Source organism: Dipodomys ordii, unplaced genomic scaffold, assembly GCF_000151885.1.
Source record: "Dipodomys ordii isolate 6190 unplaced genomic scaffold, Dord_2.0 Scaffold40, whole genome shotgun sequence".
Taxonomy (NCBI): domain Eukaryota; kingdom Metazoa; phylum Chordata; class Mammalia; order Rodentia; family Heteromyidae; genus Dipodomys; species Dipodomys ordii.
In genome coordinates, this window is record NW_012267256.1 from 10,405,839 (window position 1) to 10,419,920 (window position 14,082).

The 14,082-nt window shown below is 45.9% G+C and overlaps 1 protein-coding gene across 1 annotated transcript in view; it reads right to left on the reverse strand.

Annotated features, from left to right (window-relative positions):
- Positions 1 to 4,725: 4,725 nt before the first annotated feature.
- The window catches only part of Fxn (frataxin), a 14,717-nt gene continuing 5,360 nt past the window's right edge, over positions 4,726 to 14,082 (reverse strand). The window contains exons 2-5 of the mRNA XM_013018403.1: positions 11,266 to 11,363; positions 9,007 to 9,127; positions 6,018 to 6,115; positions 4,726 to 4,918 (exon numbers count right to left, since the gene is read on the reverse strand). Of these exons, the coding sequence (XP_012873857.1) occupies positions 4,768 to 4,918; positions 6,018 to 6,115; positions 9,007 to 9,127; positions 11,266 to 11,363 (468 nt within the window). The 3' untranslated portion in view covers positions 4,726 to 4,767. The remainder of the gene's footprint in view (positions 4,919 to 6,017; positions 6,116 to 9,006; positions 9,128 to 11,265; positions 11,364 to 14,082) is intronic.

Below are 14,082 nucleotides of genomic sequence, written 5' to 3' on the forward strand. Positions count from 1 at the left end.
GCTGTGGCTTCAGTGGCCTTAAGCAAAAATGCTCAGGGACAGTACCCAGGCCTAGAGTTCAAGCCCCAGGACCAGCAAAAAAATAAAATAGAAATAAATACATTAAAATTAATAAAAAATGACGTACATCAACTTAGTGACTAATCAACACCAAAACAAAAAATTCCCCAGACCAGTGGTGGCCTTTCACTAACAATAAAAGACACCCAGAGTTAATAAGTGGCAGGATATCTTAGTTTCTTTGAAGTTTTATACAATAATAAAGCCAGATCGCTTACAAGCATTTTTCCCTTCTCCAGATCATGGCGGGATAGCGCATGAACAAAACCCAACCTCTGCTCTCCAAATTCGTAGTCTCCACCATCCAGATGCCTTCTTTACTTTTTCTATTAAGGAGATCAGGTCTAGGAGCTGGGCTTGTAGCTCAGTGGTAGAGAATGTAGAAGTCCCTGAATTGGATCCCAGCATTAAAAAACCAAAAAAACAAGAGTGGGACAGGGTCACACTGTTGCCTATGCTGGTCTCAGCCCTGAGCAGAAGCCATCCTCCCCCTCAGTCTTTTTAATTTTTTATAATGTGCTTTATTTTTATTTCTAATTAATTGATTGTTATTATGAAGGTGAGGTACAGAGGGATTACAATTACCTGAGTCAGGTCATGAGCACATTTCTTTTTGTACAGTGCCTTCTGTTCCCTTACCCACGTCCAATCCCTTCCTCCTGTCTCCATCCACAAGTCAGAGTAAGCTCCGCTGCTATACGTTTTCATCCTCCCAATCTCTTTTGCAGCTGAAACTATAGTTGTACGCTCCTGGACCTCTTCCTTCTTTCTCCCAGTCTACCACACCCTATGGTCCTTGCACTCCAGCCACAAAAGACTCTTCCACTCACTTCTGGCAGGTTCACAGCCCCCAGGCCCCGCCTCCTCCCTCTCGTCCAATCACTTCTGTATCCAGAGCACCTGCGCTCCCTGCCCCAGCTTCCTGGACCCACTGCACCTGCCACATCTGTATTCGTGAAAGCTCCAGCTATCTTTCCCTAAATGAAATGCAATCACTGATTTCCTTAAGCTATGATGGCATTTGATTCTGAGCCTCTCTGGCAGTACTATTTTGGGGCCTGTTCTGGTTTGGCTATGAAACATCTCCCAAGGCTCATGTATAGAAATGTCTAGAGATGGGGCCATATTGGAGCAAAGAAGTTACTTTCACAAAGAAGCAGGGACTTGCTTTTGGAAAGCATATTTTGCCCCATTTTCTTTCTCTTTTTTTCTCTCTGATACTGAGTTGAACAAATTATTGAAGGCAAAAAAAAAATTACAGGGCTTACCAGATTCCATGTCATGATCAAGTCAATTATTACCAAGTCAATTCTTTAACATAAACACAGCACTAATATAAAAAAAAGCAGTAATAAAGCAAAAATAAAAATGAAGTAAAATCTTTTAAATACAGAAATGCTGAGTTCAGATCACTGGTGGGCTCAAAAAGCAGTTTTGGAGTTGGGCACCTGCTAGCTCTTTTTGGAGTTGGGCACCTGCTAGCTCATGTCTATAATCCTAGCTACTCAGGAGGCTGAGATCTGAGGATCAAGGTTCAAAGCCAACCCAGGCAGGAAAGTCTATGAGACTCTTACCTCCAATTAACCAGCAAGAAGTCCAAAGTGGATCTGTGGTTCAAGAGGACAAGGTATGAGCATAAAGCTGAGAGCTGAGGCCCTGCATTCAAGCTCCAGTATTGGTGCACACACTCAACACACACACACACACACACACACTAAGCAATTTCATAATAAATCAAAACACATTGAACAACAATTATATAATATGCGGTGCTCCTGAGGTTCCTAAATGGGCAGTAGTCAGCCTTGTATGGTGTTTGGACTTGGGTGGGTGCCTAGACACTTGGAAGCCATTCTTGCTGCTAGACATAAGTGTTTTCCTCAAGAGTGTAAACAAATCTTCAGCTACTAGATGGTGCAATAAATCAGTTTGGGTACATTCCATTTCATCCCCCATAGTCACGGGAAAACACAAATTGAATTGAAGCTTGAGTTGGGACCTTGGAAGGAGATGTCAGGATTTACTCTGAGTGCCAGGGCTGATCAAGTCAGAGCAAGGATCTGGGCCTGGCTTCCGCTGCGCACTGCACAGTCAGGAAATACTGCAAACTCCTATGAACTTTCACCTGTTCCTCCTTCCTTCTTTTAGCGCTGATCCTGGGGCTTGAACTCATGGCCTGGGCCTTATCCGTGAGCTCCTTTGTTCTACCACTTGAGCCACAGCACCACTTTCAGCTTTTTGGTGGTTAATTGGAGGTAAGAGTCTCCTGGATTTTTGTGTTTTTTTTTTTTTTTTTTTTTTTAGTCTCAGCTGACTTTGAATCCCATCCTCAGATCTCAGCCTCCTGAGTAAATAGGATTACAGGCGTGAGCCACAGCATGTGTAATTTTATTTACTGTCTCAGTATTACACTCAAAAATTTCCACTCGACTCAAAAAGTAATTTTATGAAGAAAGGAAATATCTTCAGTACCCATTTGGCATTTTACTTTTCAACAAAAGAATGTGTTTGGTTTGCCCACTGCAAAAGCCTTTGCTACACATTTGCATAGAATTGCCATTAATAAATCTTTTCTGGGGGTGCCTTAGGATTGAAAATAGGGCCTAGCTGGCTAAGCTGGTATTCTAGTACTTGAGCCACACCTCCAGCTTGGTTTCTTGCTGAATATTATGGTGACAGTTTTTGTTGTTGTTGTTTTTTGTCAATCCTAGGGCTTGAACTCAAGGCCTGGGCACTGTCTCTGAGCTTCTTTTGCTCTACTACTTGAGCCACAGCACCATTTCCAGCTTTTTCTGTGTATGTGGTACTGAGGAATCAAACCCAGAGCTTTATGCATGCTAGGCAAGCATGCTACCACTAAGCCACATTCCCAGCTCCTTACAGATTTTTTTGCTTCAAACTTTGATCCTGCAGATTTCAGCCTCCTGAGAAGCTAGGATCACAGGCTGGCATACATTTTTTTTTTTCAGAAAAAAAAAATAAAAAAGCAAGCTGGGTGCTGGTGGCTCACACCTGTAATTCTAGCTACTCAGGATGCTAAGAGCTGAGGATCACAGTTCAAAGCCAGCCTGGGCAGGAAAGTTTGTGAGATTCTTATATCCACTTAAACAGGAGAAAACCACAAGTGCTGTGGCTTAAAGTAGTAGAGCGTTAGCCTTGAGTAGAAAAGCTCAGGGATAACACCCAGGCCCTGAGCTCAAGCCCAAGGAATGACCAAAAAAAAAGCAAACACAAGAATGAGTTTGGCGCAAATTTAATGCTCTAGTTCTAGAATTTACCGCCTTTTTGCTTCATGTATAAATGAATACACAGTAGACGGTGTAATAGTATTAATGCAGGATGGATGTGAGAGAGGATGGTTATTACTTTATCATGCAGTCAATTGAAATTCCAGTAGATAAATACTAATACCAATACATTCATCTTCTAGCTTAAAAAATGGTCCATTGTCACCTCTTTATCTATTTAGCAGGAGTCAAGATTTGGCTAATGGCCACCGGAAAGGACCATTGACAGCTGATAATCGAAAGTATTCTATCTGCTCACGGACAGATAGGAAAACAGGGCCAGGAGTTTGTGAAGCTTGAAGCCAGCGTGGGACTAGAGCTCCATTTGTGAATATATGTTTCACCTGTGTCTCTTCACTTTTTTTTTTTGTCTGTCATGGGGCTCGAACTTAGGATGTGGGCGCTGTCCCTGAGCTTTTGTGCTCAAGGCTAGTGCTCTACCACTTTGTGCCACAGCACTACTTCTGATTTTCTGGTGGTTCATTGGAAATAAGAGTCTCACACACTTTCTGGCCTGAGCTGGCTTTGGACTGCGATCCTCAGATCTCAACCTTCTGGGTAGCTAGGATTACAGGCGTGAGCCACTGGCACCTGGCTGTCTCTTCATGTTTAGAACCTTCTCAGCAACCAATGTTGTAGATGTCTCAGGACTTTTGTTTTTCTGTGGTGTATTCTCAGATGATGAAATGACATTTAACATGTATGCATATATATGTGTATAAACACATGCACACACACATACACACACACACACACACACACACACACACACACACACACTCATCTTCACTAGCCAGCAGTCAATCCTACGCATAGCTTTCCTGGTAAAGCCTTCTAAGAATGAAGAATAAATACAATTTGTTTCTTCTCTTCCTGGAAATTTCCCCTCTTCCCCTTGTTCTTGCTTGGATTTGTATTATGATTTGTTAAAGTATGTGTTTAAGATATGAGAGCCAGTGGCTCAAACCATTCAGCTCAAGAGGCTGAGATCTGAGGATTGTGGTTCAAAGCCAGCCTGGACAGGAAAGTCTATGAGACTCATCTCTAATTAACCACTAGAAAACTGGAAGTGGAGCTGTGGCTCAAAGTGGTAGAGTGCTAGCCTTGAGCAAAAGAGCTCAGGGACAGTGCCCAGGCCCTGAGTTCAAGCCCCACTATTGGCAACCCCCTTCCCCTGCAAAAAAAAATAAAGACAAGAGATAAGGGATCTCCTGGGGGAGAGAGGAAATGAGATAATCAAAGGAATGAACAGGAGGATTCTGGGGCCCTTGGGGGTGGCGGTGACACATTGTTTTCGCAAAGCCGTGACACACACAATGCCACTGTTCTCACCAAGGGATGGAAAAAACCCACTCAAGCTGCGGAGGGAGGCTGGATCTTGGCGTGACAGGTTTTAATGTCTGTAAGGCAGGGCAGGCCATCAAGTGCCTTTTCCAGAATAGGCCAAGGAGGATAAATCCAGTTTGGTTTTGAAGGCCTCGGTCAGCTCCTGGGCCAGCAGCTCGTGGAGGGTCATCCCGTCGTGGGAATAGACCCAGTGCTTCCCCGTCCAGTCGTAGCGCTTGGGTCCACTGGAAGACAGGATGGAGGCACAGTCAGTGATTCCCTGCAAACCTCTGTGTGCTGATCTGGGGTTAGCCATGGCCTCCATGCGCTAAAGGCTGGGTCAGCCATCGGAAGCTGTCATTATTGAAAAGGGGTGAGGTCCTTGGAGGTGTGCCCTTCAAGGGGGCATCGGGCCCCGCCTACCTCTCTCCATCTTGTCTTTCTAGCTATTTTTAAAATGTTTCTGCCACCGCTGCGGCAAGCTAACACGAGCACACAAAGGCTGCCACCCAGACACTTACGGAGTGACAGTTTATAGTTAGCTAATACCTAATGAGGCATCTATTTGATTTCTTGACTTGTGTCTATTTAAGGAGGCAGGAGAGTTGTGAACTCAAGGCCAGCACAGGCAAATTATAAAAACACAAGTATCAGGGGCATAGCTCTAGTGGCAAAATGCTTGCCTCACAAGTATGAGGTTCTAAGTTCAACCTCTAAAATGACAAACCCAAACCCAAACCAAATAAACAAAGTGCAATGACATAGTCTCTCTCCTGGAACACTGCCCAGAACATTCTGGAGATCTGAAGACTCTTATCTTTGAGTGCCCATCCATCACCTACTTCACATCTGATATCAGATATCTTAGAGCATGTTCGCAAATCACAGCCCTTTCTGTGTGACTGACTGATGTGATGGGTGTCTTACTCTGTTAGTGAAGTGAGGTATAAAATTCATGTAACAACTTTATTTTATTTTAATTTATTATTATTATTATTTTGGCCTGGGGCTCAAACTCTGGGCTTGGGTGCTGTCCCTGAGCTCCTTTTTAGCTCATGGCAAGCACTTCACCACTTGAGCCACAGTACCACTTCTGGCTTTTTCTGTGTTTAATTGCACGGTTGGGCTTCAAACCATGATCCTCAGATCTCAGCCTCCTGAGAAGCTAGGATTACAGGCGTGAGCCACTGGCACCCAGGAACACCAACTTTAAAATAAGTAATTCAGAGGCTTATACTATAGCCCCAACGTTGTGTAGTCACTACTGCTATCTAGATTCCAAACATCTGCATTACCCCCAAAAGGAGACCCAGTCCACATTGGCAAATTTGGACTTGTGATCACCTGGAGGGAGAAGACAGCCAGATCTGCTTGTTTGGGGTCTGTTTATTGATCACGTAGGTTCCTAGAGCTCCGCCCAGCTTGATTGTTAGCACACCACTCTGGAAAAGGGACAGACAAAAGCAATAAAACCGGACCAAGTTAGCACTGGGCCATACTACTTTGCATTATACAGTAGCAGGTTATGCCTTTGTAAGTACCTGATCTGCACCGTAAAGAAATGCCTTGTCAGGCACCAGTGGTTCATGTCTCCAATCCTAGCTAATAGGAAGCAAGAATTCACAGAGAATTATGGTTCAAAGCCAGTCCAGGCAGAGAAGTCAATGCAACTACAATCCCAGCAAAAAGCTGTGCGAGAGGTATGGCCCAAGTGGTAGAGCAGCACCAGCTGTGAGCAAGAAAGCCAAGAGAGTGCAAGGGCCAGACTTTTCTACCCAGTTGGCTTTGAACTCCAACCCTCAGATCTCAGCCTCTTGAGTAGCTAGGAATACAGGTATGAGCCATCAGCAGTTAATAGAAGAATGTTATTTATTTATTTCTGTGCTAGTCCTGGGGCTTGAACTCAGGGCCTGGCTTGTCCTTGATCTTCTGTGCTTCAGGCTAGTGCTCTACCACTTGAACTGCAGCTCCACTACTGGCTTTTTGGCGGGTAACAGTCTCATAGACTTTCCTGCCTGGGCTGGCTTTGAACTGCAATCCTCAGATCTCAGCCTCCTGAGTAGCTAGGGTTACAGGGTGTGAGCCCCTGGTGCCTAGCTAGAAGGACAAACATCAATTTATGAAATTTGAAATGAGATAGTGTGTAGAGAGAACACGGCTCTCAGCATCAGAAGAGGACAGATCACTGCTATGATCCTCTCCCAGTGAGGTGAGTGAACTGAGTAGCATGACTGTCTTAGCTCTTAGAGCTGGTGGACGGTTGGGTCTGCTGATGTGGCGCTCCACCAGCAACCACCAGACAGTCTTAACAACTGCCTGTTCAATCTCTACTGGTATACCCTGTGAGCCCAAATCAGATTCAACAAGCCATAACAATAAAAAGAAAAGAAAGAAGGAAAGAAGGAAGCCATCAAGCCCATCTGACCTATTAGTTAGAACAATGGCTTATCAAGGTGAGTACCAACGCCAGCCTGGGTTTGTTAGTTCCACCCTTTCTGGGCATCTAATTGGCATCTCAGAAACTCCTCCAAGGTTCTACTGATCTCTGTTGGCCCGCTCCATACTGGTGGGTCCATCTTTCCTCAATAAACATACATTTAAATTTGAAAACATTCTTTCCACAAAAGAGTCCTTTGCTCCAAAGCCTTCAGTCTCTTTAGAATGGGCAGGAAAGCCAGGTGTTGGTGGCTCACGCTTGTAATCCTAGCTACTGAAAAGCTGAGATCTGAGGATTGGGTTCAAAACTAGCCCAGGCAGGAAAACCCATAAGACTCTTATCTCCAATGAACTACTCAGAAAAAGAGCTGGAAGTGGTGCTGTGGCTCAAGTAGTAGAGTGCTAACCTTGAGCACAAAGGGGCTCAGGGTCAGCGTACAGGCCCTAAGTTCAAGCCCCAGGACCAGCACCAGGGCTGGAAATGACAGCAAGGGTTACCTGCTAGGTTCCCCATATTGTCAGTGCTTAGCAGGAGGGAGTCTCACATTAAACTGTACTCTGGGGGACCTTGCCCAGCAAAAATTGCAATTATTATTGTCTTTAAGAACAGAAGACTATGGGCTGGGCATGTAGCTCGTTAGTAGAGCACTTCTCTAGCACGTGCAAAGCCCTGGGTTTCACTCCTAGCACGGCCAATAAGTAAACAAATAAATAGACACACAGATGAATGGCGTGATGAGCTGGGGGAACTACACACACACACACACACACACACACACACACACACGTGTGACTTCTTAAGAGATAACAATAACGATGATGACACGCTTTGCCATTTTTTTCCCTTATCACCTTAGTGGACGGCCGACTGTCCTACGTAGTCCAGTGATTCAGAGCGCATATCATGACATTTCCTAGTATTAATTAATGGCTGTCAGGATTAACTTCTGTCCCCGGGGAGTGGCTTGGTTTCTTTTTTTGAAGGCCTCAGCAACAATTCTAATGGCCAAAGGTAACTGTTGCTCACATCTGCCACCTGGTGGCCAGTTGGTTAAAGACCAGCACTTCCTTGTCTTCCTGGAATTGGGGCTTAGCACATTCAACTCTCAAGTTCTCAGACCAACTGTACTTTACAATCACCTGAGGGAGGCAAACAAATTCCAGTTCCCTGCCCAGGGAATATTCTAGAGAAATTAGCTGAAAATCACCTAGCATCTCACATTAGAATCCTGGGCAAGCTTAAAAAAAAAAAGTGCTTTTCAGGAATGCAGCCTGATTTGCTCCATGAGACTGGAGCAGGATGGTTAAGTCTTGGGAAATGACGACTACTTCAGACCCTCCATCTGCTCTGGTTCAGTGTTTCCTGGGCCATCTGCTACACAGATGCATGGCCAGGCCCTCCTGATTTACCTTCAGAAGTATCAGGGGATGCTGGGGAACTTGTAATTTTCTTTTCTTTTGTTTTTAGTGCTGGGGATTGAACCCAGGACTTCAAACATTACTCCAAGAGCTCTTCTTAGCCCTGTCCCAGGAAACCAGAACCTATCTTTTTCTTTTCTTTCTTTCCTTCCTTCTTTCTTTCCTTTTTTTTTTTTTGGTGCTGGAACTAAGGGCTTAAACTCAGGGCCTGGGTGCTGTCCTTTAATTTTTGTTTTTTGGGGGGAGAGGGGTTCAAGGCTGGCCCTCTACCACTTGAGCCACAGCTCCACTTCTAGCTTTTTTGATGTTTTGTTGGAGATAAGAGTGTCATGGACTTTCCTAGGGCTTTGAACTCAGATCCTCAGGTCTTAGTCTCCTGAGTAGCTAAGATAACAGACATGAGCTACTGATGCCTGGCTTGCAATGAGCTATAATTCTTAGGGAGGAAACAGAACAATGAAAATAAGCCAAGGGGTACCCCAAAGGAGACATCATAGTCCTTCGATGTGTAAGGCTTATCTGCGAGGTCCTCAAAAAATTCGGCCAAAGAGTCAAGCGTCTCCTCTGCGAGTCTTTCATAGGTGGTCTCATCTAGGGAGCTGTGGGAGACGTTGGGGGGGGGGGAGGGGAATGAGAGACAAAAAGACCCAAAACATTGTTAACAAACCACTCTGTCTTATTAATATCACACTCATGCATTCATTCATTTCATTTCTTTATTGCTGGTACTGGTATTTGAACCCAGGGCCTCATGCTAGCTTGGCTAGCTCTGTCGCTTGCTCAGCTGGCACACTCGAACTGTTCAAGTGAAACAGACAGGAAGTAAGCCCAGTTTACCACAGAGAGAAGGCACCCTGAACTTCAGATGGAGCTGCAGGCAAGTGAACTGGACAGTTACTTTGGAAAACTGCAGGGCAACCTCTGCTCAAGTAAACCACATTTGCAAGCAGTGGTCCATGGAATGCATGCAACAGAAAGGCCCACCAGGCCCACCAAAGACACATAACCGTGCTGGCAAGTTCAGAGCAGAATGACTATATAGTGCCAAGCTGAAAACTGCCCAGTGCCCAGGTCACAACATGGAAAATTATGGCTTATTCACACAGCAGAAGGCTATGTAGCAAAACAGAACTGTCCTTAGCTGTAAGAACGTGGATGAATTGAGACACGTAACTGATAGAAGTCACCTAGAAACGTATTTATATTTAGTGATGCTTACAATATCTAGAGGGAAAATCAGGCAAAACTAAATGGGTGCCAGTAGCTCACACCTGTAATCCTAGCTATTCAGGAGGCTGAAATCTGAGGATTGCAATTTGAAACCAGCCTGGCCCGGAAAGTCCATGAGACTCTTATCTCCAACAAGCCACCAGAAAACCAGAAGTGGTGCTGTGTCTCAAGTGGTAGAGCATTCGCCTTGAGCTTAAGAACTGAGGGACAGCACCCAGGCTCAGAGTTCAAGCCCATGACCAATCAAAAAAAAAAAAAAAGCTAAGGGAAAGTGGCCCTTGTTGGAGCCCTAGTACTAGCACAAAACAAACAAACAAACAAACAAAACAGGCAAATTAATTGAGTTTGTAAGAACTCATGCTGCCTATTTTTCAGTTTTTTTGTCTTTCTCAGTTAAAAAATACTGCTATAATAACTCCCAGACCACTGGTGGCTCATGCCTGTAATCCTAGCTACTCAGGAGGCTGAGATCTAAGGATCATGGGTTGAAGCCAGCCTGGGCAGGAAAGTCTATGAGACTCATCTCCAATCGACCACCAAAAAAAAAAAAGCCAGAAGTGGAGCTGTGTCTCAAATAGTAGGGCGCTTGCCATGAGCACAAAAGTTCGGGACAGTGCCCAGGCCCAGAGTTCAAATTCCAAAACTGGCACACACAAAAATTGCCATAACTGATCATGATGGTGGATGCCTAATCTTCCAGCACTGTGGAAGATGAGGCAGGAGGATCTTCAGTTCAAGAGCAGCCTGGATGCCATAATAAGACCCTGCTTCTGAAAACCAAACCAAACCCTACTCCAAAAAAAAAAAAAAGCCATATTGCTGTAAGACCACACTGACAGAAAACAGATCCATGGTTTTCTGGGGTGGGGGTGGGTGGGAAGGAGAGGGGAGGGTAAACATATAACTTCTAGGTGCTACAGGGTTTCTTTCTGGAGTACTGAAAATGAAAATGAAACGTTCTGATTTATGCGGTGGTGACAGCCATACAGCCCATGAAGATAGAAAATGTCCTGAGCTGTACCTTTAAGGATGGTGAATTTATGGGCTCAGAAGGTGGCTGAGTGGTAGGTAGAGAGCTTGCCTAGCATTCATGAAGCCCTGGGTTCCATTCCTCAGTACCATATACACAGAAAAAGCTGGAAGTAGCACTGTGGCTCAAGTGGTAGAGTGCTAGCCTTGATCAGAAGCAGCTCATGGACAGTGCCCCGGCCCTGAGTTCAAGCCCCAAGACTGGGGTGGAAAATGTTGAATTTGATGAGTTCCAGGCTTTATTTGTTACAGCAGCATGGGCCTACTTAAATTAGAATGCTTAAGAAGATAGCAACAAAGCACAGAAACAACCAGTAGGGGACAGCTTAAGTGAATGATGCAACTCCACATAAAGGTAAGCTATTGAAGAAACTGAAGAAACAAACTGGCTACTGCTTCCAGGAGGAGAGAGGCTCAATGAGGGAGGGAGGGGCGAGAGAAGAAGAGCTCTCCCAAGTGGAAGGTATCTGAGTCTTACCTGGAGTTACCTAAAGTTCCAGAGCTCCTCCAATGAATCCAGCAGACACTCTGCTTTGGGACATTCAGAATGTGGTTGAGGTAGTAGAGGTTCAAACCCTAAAGCACAGTTAAGAACACTTAGTCTCCAGTAGCCTACTCTTCACATGCAAGGGAAGACATATTAAAATCACTAGTTCTTGTATTTTACACTCTGTAGTTCCTCTAGATTGTGTCTCATCTTATTGTACACTAAAATGGATCCTGCTGCTCCCTGTCTAATCTTGTGCTGTCCTATAAGGTAGCCAGGAACCCAATATAGGAATGTAAATTTGAAGATAAATCAAGCACAGTGGTTCATACCTATAATCCCAGACATATGAGAAGCTGATATTGGGAGGATCATGGTTCAAAAAATTGGTAAGACCCCTCCCCCTCTTCTCAGTGGTGTGTGTGTGTGTGTGTGTGTGTGTATACACGCCTGTGCATCTGTGTCGGTCCTACAGCTTGAAGTCAGGAGACCTCAAACTCTCACGTGGCTTTTTGTGCTCCGGGCTGGCTCCACCTGAACTACACCTCCACTTCTAGCTTTTTTACTGATTATATGAAGATGAGAATCTTGGAGATTTTTCTGCTAGGCTGGCTTTGAACTATAATCTTCAGATTTCAGCCTCCTAAGTAGCTAGGATTACAGGTATGAGTTACTAGCACCTGGCTAGGCTTATTAAAGTCAAACAAATTAAAATAATAACGTTATTAAAAATGTATAAGTATGTTGACAGTAATTTGGCTATGTGAACCTTCATTTTCAATTGTGATTGTGTTGTGTGTGTTTGTGTGTGTGTGGGCACATGCGCATGCGCATGCATTGGTCCTGGGGCTTGAACTCAGAGCCTAGGTGTTGTCCCTGAACTTTGTCCAGGCTAGCATACTATCATTTGTGCCATAGCTTCACTTCTGGCTTTTCTAGTAGTTTACTAGATATAAGTCTGATGGACTTTCCTGTCCAGGCTGGCTTTGAACTGTGATCCTCAGATCTTAGTCTCTTGAGAAACTAGGATTACAGGCGTGAGCTAGGGGTGCCTGGCTGGACTCAGCTGGTGACTGGATCTGGCTGCATGCTATGCAGATTCTCTACCACCCAGCTCCAGCTCCAGCTCCCAACTGTGAATCTGACAAAACCCAGACACAGCTCAGACAGTTCCAGAGAAACCGAATGTCCGAATGGAAATGTGCTAGATAGACATGCATAAATAAGGAGGAGAAAAAAAGGAAGTAAGATGTGACATTACTGATTACGCGATGAAATGGTCTTTTGGATCTACTGGGTTAAATATAGTGGGGAAATTAATCTCACTTGGTTCTTTTTACTTCTTTAGCGTAGCTCTTAGAGGATTTGGAACCGTGCATGTGGTTTCCTCGCAGTTTCTGCCTTAGACTAATCCAAGGAGGTTTAGAGAAGGCTGGGAGGAGGCTGCCAGCCAGCTCCCAGGTTCTGAGGAATTCCAGACCTTCAGGAGCAGCCCAATGAGCCTCAGGGCCTTAAAATAATTACACAGAGGGGAGGTGGGGTTGCCCTGGCCATTCACACAAACTGCAAAAATCCCCAGACAGTGCAAGCCCACCTTGGAGCCAGCAGGATAGACACTGATTCGTTTAGGCTGGAAAAAAAGAAGTCCAAATGGGTGGACGATGTGGCTAATCACTTAGAAAGCCCCTGGTCCAAGGGACCAGCCCGAGGAACCACTTCTTGTCACGCTCCTAAATTAAAGTGTTGGCAACACACATGCCCACCGAGGCGTGGTGGGAGCTCAGTAGCAGCCCCAGGTAAGGACAGCACAGGAGTGAGCCAGGAAGGCTTGCTTTAGGAAGGGATTCCACGTTTGCCTGTTATTCTATTGACAATGAGCTCTAAGGGCCTTCGAACAGCATGGGTTGAATACTGTGCAGACAGTTTAAGCCTGCATGGTGCTCTACTGCTGAGCGACACTCCTGGGCCCATGTCCAAACTCTGAGCTCCATATATAGCTGAGGGTGGACCTCAGCTGGCTCCTTCATCACTACTTGTAGAGTCCAGGGCACTGGTGAGTGGCCCCTCTCCTCCTGCCTCCGCCACCTTTGCCCTTTCTGGAATGTTCCCTCCACCACTCCATTGGCATCGTCAAGGTTGGAATTAAAAACCTCACGGGTCGTTTATTTCTCTGCATTCCCAAGGAAATAAAAGGGGGACAAATGTGAGGTGAGGAAGTGTGTGTGCGTGTGTGTGTGCGTGTGCATGCAGAGTGCGTGTGGTGGGACTTGACCTCAAGGCCTGGGCGCTGTCCCTGAGCATTTTCTTTGCTCAAGGCTAGTGCTCTACCCTTCCACTTCCGGGGGGTGGGTTAACTGGAGATAAGACTCTCACAGACTTTCCTGCCCAAGGCTAACTTCGAACCTCCATCTTCCAGTGGCAGCCTGCTGCGATGCCAGGATTAACAGGCCTGAGCCAACGAAAAGTCTATGCTAATCCAATTTAATCCTCCACGCGGGTCCTCAAAGTGTGTGGGGGGGTCCTCATCCCCCCAGTGGAGACATCAGGGCCTGTCTCAGCGAGGTGGGGGGGGCGATCACCCTATCCAATGCACGACGCACGCGCGCACAGGACGCGCGCGCCCGCAGCATGCACGGCACCGCAACTAACAGCACGCACGTCCGCGAAGACCGCCTCGCCTGGCGATCGCTGCGAGAACAGGGCTCCAGACCCGCAAAGCAAGCGGCCGGCTTGGGACGCGGGCTCGCCCTCCGCGCCCCGGGCCCGCACCGGCCCTCGCCCGATTCCAGGAGGCCCGCGTTAGGGACG